We start from the raw sequence: 12296 nt of genomic DNA on the forward strand, positions 1-12296 counted from the left end.
TATTTATATATGCTTCAGTGGAAACCGTCCCTTGGACGCGGTCGTAATGGCTTCTTCTTGGAGCTTCCTATTCCGAAAGCCGGCAAAACTTGCAAGCTTCGTGTCACCAGTGAATGGTGCTAGAGTCAGCGACTGAAGTTTGTTTGAGGTACCACCCTTGTGCAGAGGCGTACAATAAACCCTATATATAAATTTTGACAGATAAGCATGAGAAAAAGCACAACTCGAGTTTTCTTCGTGTCTATGAACCTACTGTTGTGGTTAAAAATTATTTTCGTTCCCTTTGCAGCTTTTTGATAGGGCTTGTATCTGTTGTTTTTTTCATCGCACTCAGAGGCAGCCTTTGACCACGAGCGGCTGATCAACACTTTGATTAATTTGCGTTTAGACAGGATATAGCGCAACTCGGATTACGGAATCCAAATCACGTCGGCTAGCTCATCAAGTGATGACTTATCTTCAGGCAGAAGAACTCTTCAGTTCTCGAGAACTACACTCATTTGCAAATCAACTTGGTTTTCACGGGAGACTCAATTGAATCTCTCGCTTATGATAGTTTACAACTGAATGTGCTGCACACAGGCCGCCTCATGATTCAGTTGGCACGATATTCGAGATATCGCAGTATATTTTCATAAAGGAAACTACTCAGAAGGTTGCTGAAAACTCTCGGACAGCCCACAACCGATTTTGACCTTCTTGGGGCTCATCAGGTAGGCGCAGTCCCCGAGTTTCCATCAACCTAATGTTCTGCTTGACGGAAACTCAGCGAGTGCGCCTACCTGATGAGACCCAAGAAGGTCAAAATCGGTTGTGGGCTGTCGAAGAGTTCTCTGCAACCTTGTGCGTAGTTTTCTTTATGAAAATATACTGCGATATCTCGAATATCGTGCCAACTGAAACATGAGGCGGCCTGGGTGCAGCACATTCAACTGTAGACTATCATAAGCGAGAGATTCAGTTGAGTCTCTCGTGAAAACCAAATTGATTTGCAAATGAGTGTTTTTCTCGAAAGCACTCCAATTTGGGTTCAAGTAGAACATAAGGTTGATAGAAACTCCGGGACTGCGCCTACCTGATGAGCCCCAAGAAGGGCGAAAGCGGTCTTGGGCTGTCGAAGAGTTTTCAGCAACGTTGTGAGTAGTTTCGTTTATGAAAACACTTCGATTCCTTTAACTACCTCACAAATCAGTGAAGTCGGAAAGTTTACCACCCTTCAGCTCGATCCATCAGTAAGTAGAGTGAGGTACATGTTAAATGCTGCATTACTTGAGGATAGCGGCAGCCGTAAAAAATTCGATGTTCTTCACTTCGAGTTGCTTCTATTCCTTTGGCAAATACTCACCATTGGTGTGAACATCTAGGGCCAAAGCAAAGTCGACAAGCGAAACGTGGGTCAAAATGTGTAGGATTAGTGAAATAGACCGTTTACGCTCAGCGTGATGTCGTTGTTAGTAAATGATCAAAAGTCATACCTGCAAGCTAAATTGGCAACGGCCTTTCCCTTGGTTCACATGACAGGTTGGCCGAATGGTAACTGGTCTATGACCGGCGCGTGAATGCAGTACAGTTGGTGAAGCGTAGGAAATCAATAACGTGCATGCCCCTAACGAAAGTTAGTGAACTCGAATAACATTTCCTCCCTCGTTGTCAGTGTTTTCGATGCTGGTTGATTTGAGGTCACGGTGTGCTTGCTAATCATTGATTTGCGTTGCATAAAACGGGAAGTTTAGTCAACTTGCAGTGTCCCATGTTAGTGCCCTGCGGAACTAGTGTAGTTCATATTACCAACCAGATAACTGATACATGATCTCCATCATTGTGAATTTAACCTCCTGTGAAACAGGCGCTGATTCTGAAAATCCGCATGGTATAAAGGTCAGTGGCCAGGTCCTTCTAAAGCTCTTAGGTTTACTGGGGATTCTTAGGAGCGAGCCGTGCTTGCTATTCGTTTTCCTTTCCGTCCGTCTCGAGCTGTTATGATAACCACCGAATAACTAGGTTGTTTCACATGCAAGTAAACCAACTTCCAAGTTTTGTATGAGTCATCTTCATACCATCCCATTGACTGATTGAGGGAGAAGACACAAGGGAAGAAAAGAAATTTGTCGTCCCAACTTGTAGGAGGTTTTCCTTACCCACAAAACCGTGAATTTTCGACCGGATCTGTTCTGACGAGTTAGATCTCGTCACTGGCGACTTCCGATTTCCTGCTGATTGCAGTAAGCTAGCACTATGTCCCTTCCCCGTCCACCTTTATTCTTTTCTTCACTATAAAGCTTTCAAATAAATCATAGTTGTACGGCAGTGAAGCATCGGTGTTGAACGCCGATGTCACGCTTCGATGATGATGACTGATGTGGTTATTCATGACCATCCAAATGTTCTTGCACATCTTCTAGCAACTGAAAAGCAGCGAATTAGAACGCCCCCTGGCTGAGTTTAATCCAAACACAACCTTCCGAAAAGCCTTGGTGATCGCATCCAAATGCCCTGTAACCGGCACACCCCTCCTGAATAACAGTGCTTGCAGAATATCAACATTGTAAACACGAAAAATCCGGTAAACTTTCTGAATTTACACTTTGAAGACGGGGCAACATCTTGGCCGTCTAAGGACTTCAGCACCGAAGTACAGTTTACCGTTGGGTACACCTTGGTGCGGGTTCTTGTGTTCTGTAAGCACGTGATTGGATGCTCCGTTGTTCACAATGAAGGGGTGAGATGGTTAGTGGTTAGAGTGCAAACTTACTGACCGGAAGGACCGTGGTTCGAACCCAAACCTTGTCTCTTGACTTCCCCTGTCTAGGCTTAGGTAACCTGGCAGTATCCCAGTCCTCGTGCTTCCTTCGGGTGGCACGGCATGTGTGCACCGGAAGGGTGGTATAGCTGAATGATTTTCGATTTAGATTTGTTCACAATGAGCAGAATATGTCTTTATTTAGGCGCTATTTTCGCATTTCTTTGGGATAGCCAAGGTTCAAAAGCTGCATAAGTTATCTGACACCTTTTTCCAATGGTTCTATGATCAAAGTTGAAGAAAACGAATAACATCTCTAAACTCTAATCGAAAGCTATTCACACTGCGTATCAGTTACTCATAGCCAAACGGTTAAATGTTTGACCACTACCGGGGGGTCGAGGTTTCGAAACTCGCGGAGGTTCTCGAGGTGCGCACTGCTGATGATTCGAAAAAAGGATGGAACAGCTGTACACTGCTTCTCGGATTTTTAGCATATATCAGCTTCACCGACAAGACGAAATCCTTATCTTGGAACCGTATCATGCTTCGCAATTATCCTTCACCCATGTCTCCACTCGAAAACGGATACTGTGGTTTTTATATCCGCCTTCATATTCATTTACGAGTACATCTACCGTTGAAGTATCAGCACTTTGAAGACACGTCTTGAGTTCCCCACAGCATGGCGAAATTCGTATTTTATGAAAAGCCCGGTAAATAAAGTATATCTGAAAATTTTAAAACCAAGACAGCTGTTTCGTTATCCATATATGGAGCTCAAGGAAATGCATTTCATAGAGAATGGTTTTGCCAGTTCAGAGGTTCTTCATGGGGTTGTCCGAAACACTTACTTGATTAGACATCACAGCTTACATCAATGTGGGATGGTCTTGCCCTGGAAGTTCTGCGTCGGTGTATTACTGTTAGTAGATTTGTGTTCGGACATATACCATGGATTCCAGTTTTCAGTGAAAAACCGCACAAACATGATGGAGTGTGTACCTTTTCCTGCTGCTTGCCATACAGCCGCCCCTGCTGCCTAAAGCCTTCTTGACTTGGAACAAGCGATTCAGCGGTTCGATGGTGAATATTCCGACAGGAAGTCGCAGTGGGGGAACACCTCCACCTAGCCTATGTGTTCTTCCGAACTACCTGTTTCTAGTCAACTAAAGTTTCAAAAGAGGAAACGCTGCGTTTGTTTGACAAAGCGGATGGTCAACTGCTGTTGGCACTTAGGCTTGATATTGTGAACTTGTGTACATGTGGCCCAACCCAGACGCGGGCTGACAAACCACATCATGCTCCTTTTTTGACACGAGACTTCTCAGAGCAGGCTACAAGCCGCATATTGACCACTTATTGGCCGTCAAAAGTGTTTAACGAACTAAACTACAAACCCTTCAGTAGTCTCCCGCTTTGCAACTCATGTTCAGAACAGCTCCAAGATTTGGGAAGTGTTTTATCCTTAGAATCGCGAATTTCTCCTAACACATTTTTTCTAAAGGTCCTTCATGTCCATGGAGCTTTTTAGTTATTATTTTCCTCACTCCAATAAGTCTACATTTCTGTTCATTTCTGTTCTGCATAAGCCCTGTATATCTTCGGACGTCAGTGACAAGATTCGTCCTAGACTTTTGAAGACTCTATAGACAATGTCACTGCGCTGCCATTTCTTATGATTTGGTAACTTTCCTATTTCCTCATCAGCTTGGACTTCAAGAGTGTGGGTATGCTTTGGCCAATGTTCTCGCAAATCTGACAAACAGTCTGCCTCGTGCTAACGTCGAACCCGAGTTGGTGGAATTGGCCAAATTCGCAAAACAACACATTCCCGAACAACACCCACTTGATTCCAATGAACACGTGAGCAAACGTCGTCAGCGACTGGTCGAAGCTGGTCTTCCGGTCGCGTTGTACAACCTTACCACTCGGCTGGCAAGTGGACCTATTGGAGGTCATGAGGGTCTACGTGAATTGATTTCCCGGTAAGTGAATTGCCTGCGCCACTCTTTGCCTTTGTACGAGCGATATGGCTCAGTGTTTAGAGCGCGAATTCACTGACCGAAAGATCCGTTGTTCGAGGTCGACCTCTGTATCTCAACTTCCTGTGTCTAGGTGTGGGCAACCTGCCGGTATCCCAATCCTCCTGTTTCCTTCAGGGGCATGGCAACTAGACACTGAAAGGGTACCACACAGTGTTCATGACCGATTGCAGCTTTTCTGTTTTATTTCTGGTTGACAAATTACCACCGGCAAGCAATTCTCACGGGAAATATTCAGTCCGTTAGCGTTTTCCGGTAGGATTAATGCATTGCTCTCTCCTGGTAGGTTTCGCGTGACTTCATCGGTTACAGACCGTATTTTCCCTAGCCCCTCCGAATCGGACGTAGGCAGTAGATGGCTTTCTCTTTTGAAAGTTAGCCAGCAGTGATGAGCGGAATCTGGGATGGTTAGCGAGCCAGTTTTCCAGGTTAAAAAACAAGGCAGAATGCGATCCACACTGTAGCTGTTAGTCTTACAAAGATTACCTTGTTGGCATTCGTTTCCTGTAGCTGAAATCGTCCACAACTGTTTGTTTGGTTCATTTGTTCTTTCGCAACACGTAGGCTCTATCTCAGCACGTCGGAGCTTGTGGAAAATCGTGGCAAATTGGTTTGGCGCTGCGTTGTTTGGTTCATTTGTTCTTTCGCAACACGTAGGCTCTATCTCAGCACGTCGGAGCTTGTGGAAAATCGTGGCAAATTGGTTCAAGCTGGCGCTGCGAAGGCCCTACTCAATTTATCTCTAAAGTCTAATACAGATGGGGGAAAAGATATCGCGGCACAGGCACTGGCTCGACTCGCCATCACGTCGGATCCGCGTGTGACGTTCCCAGGGCAACGGGTGAGTAAATCCGTTGTGCTTCGACAACCTCCTTCTGCACATGTACCACTTCGTATATCTGTTGTCAGAACATTTGCGCGTAATTCCTCAGCAGTACGAAAGGTCCATTCTGTAGGCTGTTCTGCGAACGCTTGCTTCAAACAACTTACAAGTTTATCGACTGCAGTCATCTTCCGACCAGCTTTCAATTGTTATCCTAAACTGGGTTTTTTACTCCCCCTATCCAGCACAGTATGTGTTGCGAAGATCAGACCGGTCGGTTAGAATTCATGATGACAGATCCATCGGGCTTGTAACTCACCTTTTATTCGTTTTGGTGGTCAAGCCTTTAAATGAGATCCTCTATTAGTGCACAGCTGATGATAGCCATAATTCAAATCAGAAGGTGAATGTGCACTAATAAAAGGTTTTAGTATTTCTGCGACACGTATAAAAATAAATACAACGTGAAATGGGAGCAAGTCAAAAAAGGGAACTTATCGGATGCGAGTCCCTTGGTGGAAGTCCGGACGGCGGGAACGTGTTTTTCTCCGCAGTTAGACTGCTACACGTACTCCATGGTTGTCCGTGGACTTGTGGAGAGGTTGACGTCCTGCTCCCTGCGCGCGCGCGCGAGTCTGTGTGTCTTGACTGGGTTGTGGTTGCTACGCTGACTAGGCGGTGCAGACAATCGATGTCCGATGAGTCAGCTTAATGCGACGTGTTTGTGCGTATGAGAAAAAAGACAAGCCTCGCGATCCAGTGAGCGGCTGAGTTGAACAGTCAAGTATGTGGGTGACTGGGTCGCTACACCTCCATGTTAATCGTTCTATATATGTTTAGGCACTTGCCTTAATGAGTTCCCATAGCGTCTATTCGTATTGTTTGGCAAATTCGTACATTTCCTCTCATGTTTTTGTAGTCTTTGGAGCTCGTCCGACCTTTGTTGCGCCTTCTTTCAATCGATTGTGATGCACTGCAAAACTTCGAAGGTCTCTTGGCACTAACTAACCTGGCCTCCCTGGATGATCTTCATAGGTGAGTGAATCGATCGGTATACATCGATCCACATCACACTTTCGTGGTATCTGATTTGTTTGCCAAGCATGGTAGTTGGTTTGCACAGAGTTCACTGGGAGAGGGAGGGTACGCTGCGGCGGTCGTTTGTTCCCTGCAGCAAAAAAAATAGGTGGGTTTGCTGCGGAGTTTCGCAACTGTATGGGTGATGGACCAAAGCCCGCCAAATCAAAATAAATTTTAATTTTCGCAACATTAGGTTTCTGTTTGCTGACAAGATTTACGACTTCTTGGTTGTGTGTTAGCTATGCCAGGTTGTCTGCAACTAACATTTGAATGGGGCCAGACCAAGTGCACAATCTAGTGCAAGGGGTATTATGTTGACACAAGAAGTAGAATCACCGGTTGTTTATCATTTATTGATTATAGAGAAGTGCATAGACCGCAAACAATCAATGGGAACGCCGAGAAGTCCGGAGGTTGTGGTTGCAGGTAGCTCTGTAATGTGGATTGGGACCTGTTGTATCAGGCCGGTGCTGGATGGGAATAGATTTAACGCGGATATTTGACGACAACGCCCACGCGCATGTTATGGAAATTCTCTGTCAGGTTACACACCGTGGTTTCCCGTTCATTTTGTGGTCTGCAAGCATTTACGCGACATGGCATTTTCGTACCTCATCTTTCTTTAACGGTTTTTATTTATCAGCCAGTGGAGTATGCACTTAGGTGTTTTCGGGGTCAGTTTTAAGAAAGCGTTTATTGATTTCAATACTTCTGATGAGGTCCGGTTCTGGACTCCTTGATCTATCTCATCCGGGTTCGACGGTTGCGAAGTCGCTACGAATTTCGGGAGTTATGATCTTTTCTTGGCTCTACAATAATCGGTGTGGCACATGCATCTGATTATGCTGGAATTGAATTCTCTCACGTGTTGGTTATTACGTACATGAAAATACAGCATTCCTCTCAGGTCGAACTGCTCAGTTTCGTTCTAATTCAGTCAACGTGGCTTCCGCACTGCAGAACGGATCAAGGAAGCTCTCATATCAACCACATGAGCTCGAGATTGATCACTGTTTAAGGCGCACACTCATTGACCTGTACGTTCGTCGTTTTAGCCCAACGGCGATATCCTGACTGCTGCTGTCTAGGCTTGAGCACCCTGGCAATATCTCATTCCTCAGCGTGACAGCTAGACACCGAAAAGGTGTTTGTTACGTTTGGATGATCAATGTTGTCCACTACTTATTAGCCCCATTTTGACACAATAGTATACACCTCAATCTCGTCGTTTTTTCACAAAATATCTCCCTACATTGTGGTCTGGCCTGTCTCATAACTTCACGCCCATGTGAAATCAAGACTTTCCTAGTTTTAGAAATAAGTGGCTACCGATGCTTCCCGGTGCTTACGGTTTAACGGCCATCTTATTCGTGCTGAAGACCCAAAAGGCGACGATAGCACGGGTGCTTATTGGTTTGCAACCATAAATAAATCAAGTGATGTTGTAATGAATGCAGAAACACTGCACTGCTCCCCTAAATAAGCATGCCTCTGGGAAGTGGACCCCGTGGTTTAGCTGGAGGAGCTTCGTTGGGACGGACGTGAGACGGGTCTGCCGTGTATAGAAGGGTTCACTGCATCCCACACTATTTGAGCGCGCCCATCTTCATTGGAATATGCTAGCGGAAGCTGATTACCAAGTGTATTGAATTGAAAGAAAACATACGTGTTTCCAAATGTATTTCTTGCTATATTTCGACCGCTATTTGATAGGAACACCCGTTCTGTGATTCTGGAGTGTATTAGAAGAGACTCACTCTAACATTAGAAGAGCTACCACACTCAAACCCGTGATTTGCTCACTAGAATGCCGCCTTTGTCACGATTCTCGCTGTGTTCAGCCGTGTGTTGAACTAAAACAAACCAGGGGTAGTGGGCCTACAGCCTGAGAGTAAACAAACTCGGTTACGTTGGAAGTATTCTGAATATATATCTTGTATGGGAACAAACTGCTGGCCATCGATTCGTTCAATTTAATCAGCGTTCTTTTATCATCATCAGCGCGCGACTACTCCTGGAAAAGATGAACTAAGCTTTTCTACCAAGTTGCCTATTGCCTGCTTTTTGTTGACATTCGGCCGATGAAAAATGGGTCTTACCGATGTCCCTCTTTCTATCTCCTATCTTCTTTGTCGACTGCAAATTGCAATTTGCCTTTGAGCGTCGTTTAAACTCCTATTTCGACCCAAACTGTAGGCAGCAGCTGTCAGCAAGCCAACTAATGTGTTCCTCCACTTATTTGGTTGGTTTTCAACAAAACGATTTCGAAAAGGGTTGACTTAACAGCTGTCCAGGCAGCTAATCGAAATTACAAGTGCGTTGTTCATGTTGTGACCAACCTACAACGACCAGGGGTTTTCCCCCACTTATAGAGCACTCAGTAGAACTGTGACATTTTCACACGCCAAATCGGGACCGAAAGCTATGTTCGGTTTCGCTTAACCATCGTTATTATCGTTGTTGTACGGATACAGCCGTCATTAATTGTGTTTTTGTAACCACAAAGTTGTTACAACCAAACCGGTACCTTCGAGTGATACGTAATACCAGAGCCCCCAAGTAGGCTGAATCTAGGTTTCTGTATGCTTTGATTGTTTGATGCATCAGTCCATAAAAGTATATGCGAGAATAGCTAGTTGTCTACAACAAGTGATCGATCGTGAGTATATGGCTACAAACATTGCTAACAAAACGGTTCCTAACCTCCTAGTCAGTCACATGTGAGGAAGAGCGATCACAAACGACTCGTTGTCCTCAAGGTCAAACAAGGCAAAATTTCGAACAAATACACGGTTTCACGTGCATGTTCTAGACCCAAAATTAAGGGGGGAGTTACAAACAGAATGGAGTTTGTCAGGATGCTAAAGGTGCATGGCCTGGGTGTGCCTAATATTTATCGGTGCCCGCCCATGGCTTTGTATTGGGCCACAGACGATTCAGGGCTCTTCCTACTATTTGCGGTTGCCCAGTGCGGTAACCACATACGTCGGAGAGTCTGGTTAAATTTTTCGGCCACATGGCCACGAGCTGATATGCTTATCCCTCCCATACTCGAGCAGTATTATATCTGCCTAAGGAATCCGCTATCCCGGTGTAAGCTCCCGAAGACTTGCGTGCGAGCGGCTGGCTGAACTGTGTTAAGACTAACAGTATCTTCCAACGTTAATCTCACTTGTAAATATTCACCGCATTGCTATTCCCAACTACCAGAAATAGAGGCTGCTTTATACATGTATTCACTTTAATCTTATTCCTTCTAACCAGGCATCGGATCATGGCGGAACGTGGTGTCCCTCAAATCGATCACTGTCTTTTCCAGGAGCATCCCATGTTGCGTCGTGCAGCCACAGAATGTGTGGCCAACCTAGCACAGTATCATGCATTTGTTGTCGTTTGTGGTGGCACACTTCCTCTGGAAGAAAAAGATCTCGGGGCAAAGTTGCCGTACTTGAGCTCGTCCACTGAACGCGTGAAATTACTAGTCCTTTACTGTTGCGAGTTTGAAGATTTGTTCCTGGTCCGTGCAGCTGTTGGTGCTTTGGCCACAATGTCATATGACCCTGGGATTATCAAGCGCATTACGGATGTAAGTGTTGCTTGGTCAGTATTCGTCACCCTGTGAATTACTTTCCGATTTGTCGATTGACCCGTTCTGTTTGATTTCATGAGTCGTTGGGTACTTTGGTTTGTAGCTACTCGAAAAAGCAAGTAGTACCAATGTGTCGTATCGAAAGGCGGTCTTCATTTGACTGATGAGGGCCGTTGCTTAATGTTGGCATGAAAAGCTTGCCGGTTTCGTGTTTTGTCCTGCCCTTCATGGTTTTTTCTTCCTTTATCGTCATGTATCCTGTGTAGACTTCTGCCTGGTTCGAAACTATTCAGACATTAGCAGGACACACCGCTTATTGTATTCCTCATNTCGAAACTATTCAGACATTGGCAGGACACGACGCTTATTGTATTGCTCATCGTGCGGCCCACCTCCTACGGAACATGGTCATCCATGGTGAACGTTCGCTGTGCGAGTACATTTGTCAGTCAAACATGCTTGAAGTGATCATGGCCCTCAGTCAGCTGCCCGACCTTGGGACGGATGAAACACTCTCGGCAGACACCGTTTCCCTCAATCCTGGAATACCTCCAGCTCGACTGCGGAAGATGGCCGAGGAAGACCGATTGAAGACCCGTCAATGTGCAACCGAAGCCCTGAAAAAGTTGAACGAGTATGGTCTGGTACAGCGTGTGCAACAAACTACACATGGCCAGTAGAACTAATGTTAGTAATTTGAGTCCACTTTGTCCCCCACTTCTTGCTTACCTGTCACAATGTCTCTGTTTAACGCATAGGTCGTTTTTAGGTTACATATGAAGTAGTCGTTTACAATGTGCTACTCAGAACATCTCATTGGGAAATTTGGGGTTATGAATCCCCTGTCGAGGTCCTCCTCAACTGATTGTATTCTCCAGGTTGTGTTAACGTAGGACTCCTTTCAATGACTTTCGCACAAAACAGGGTGATTCTTCGCCGAATCCTCCCATCCAAAACATAATTTGGGCCATCACCGTAAGTTGTGTTTGTAAAAGCCTACTTCTAACCTCTGTGTGAATAGTGTCCAGCACATCAATGGTACTCTTCTCCGGAACCATCTGGCTAAGAGATCACTCTTCATAACCAGGTAGGGAGTATATCTACCTCAACAAGACGTCATAATTGGTGCGGTGAGCGGTGCTCACACATCACAACCGGTTTGCATAGCATGATGATATATCAGGTAAAATCAGCATTGGCCGTGATACTCGGACAGCCAAACAAAACTGGATCCTTTGCACTGGTATCTTTACTAACCACCTGTCATAGTTTTGATTCCAGTCTAACCGGAGACCTTTTGGGTGGATTAGGCTGGAAATAACGGCGGTTTTGGGCGTCCGACAAAATTTAAATGCGGACGCCGGAAACTACCGAACGTCCCTCATTAACTTTCGCCAGATTTTCATTTATCCTAGAAAGACGATGTAATACTGCTATCTGTGCATAGCTGTCTTGCAGTCTGCACTCATTACATCTGTCATTTAGAGCTATTCCGCATTTGTTCACCCACAACTCTATGATTTTCCTTCGTAGATTCTGCGTCCCGTGTGCCGCCTTCAATACGACGAGGATGTGCTGTCTTCCACTGCATGCAGCTTTATTTGTGCTGTTTTTTGTCACTAGTTTTTTCCTTGTTTCGTCCTGTTGACAGACCTTTCCTTAAATTTTATCCCAAGTGCCTTGTTTATCTTGATTTGGAAGATCTTTGACTTCCGAAGCAATGCATTTATTTCCTACATAATTCCGAATGCTTTCTTTCTTCAAGATATGCAACTATCGATTGATGACTAAATGGGCATGTAGCACTGTTGTACAGCCATGCTAACTTTTCAATTGAATACCTGTAATGAAGACAAGAGGGCGAGCTAAGGTTGCTTCGACACAAGCCCCCAGTGTGCCCACATATCGAGCATAGACAGAAGCTGACGCCGCTGACCCCGGTTCTCCGCGCGAACCCTGTTACATGCAAGTAGTTTTGAGTTAAGCTTCCGGACGGAGAATAACCCAGTCACTAACGGC

The 12296-nt window shown here is 45.2% G+C and overlaps 1 protein-coding gene across 1 annotated transcript in view; it reads left to right on the forward strand.

The window, feature by feature from the left end:
- Nucleotides 1-12008, forward strand: part of T265_08418 (hypothetical protein) — a gene marked incomplete at both ends in the record, with an annotated part of 24588 nt that extends 12580 nt beyond the window's left edge. The window contains 6 exons of the mRNA XM_009174217.1: nucleotides 4451-4728; nucleotides 5443-5626; nucleotides 6528-6643; nucleotides 9953-10274; nucleotides 10622-10964; nucleotides 11811-12008. Of these exons, the coding sequence (XP_009172481.1) occupies nucleotides 4451-4728; nucleotides 5443-5626; nucleotides 6528-6643; nucleotides 9953-10274; nucleotides 10622-10957 (1236 nt within the window). The remainder of the gene's footprint in view (nucleotides 1-4450; nucleotides 4729-5442; nucleotides 5627-6527; nucleotides 6644-9952; nucleotides 10275-10621; nucleotides 10965-11810) is intronic.
- Between the last annotated feature and the right edge of the window lie 288 nt (nucleotides 12009-12296).

Source organism: Opisthorchis viverrini (genome assembly GCF_000715545.1).
Source record: "Opisthorchis viverrini unplaced genomic scaffold opera_v5_220, whole genome shotgun sequence".
NCBI lineage: Eukaryota > Metazoa > Platyhelminthes > Trematoda > Opisthorchiida > Opisthorchiidae > Opisthorchis > Opisthorchis viverrini.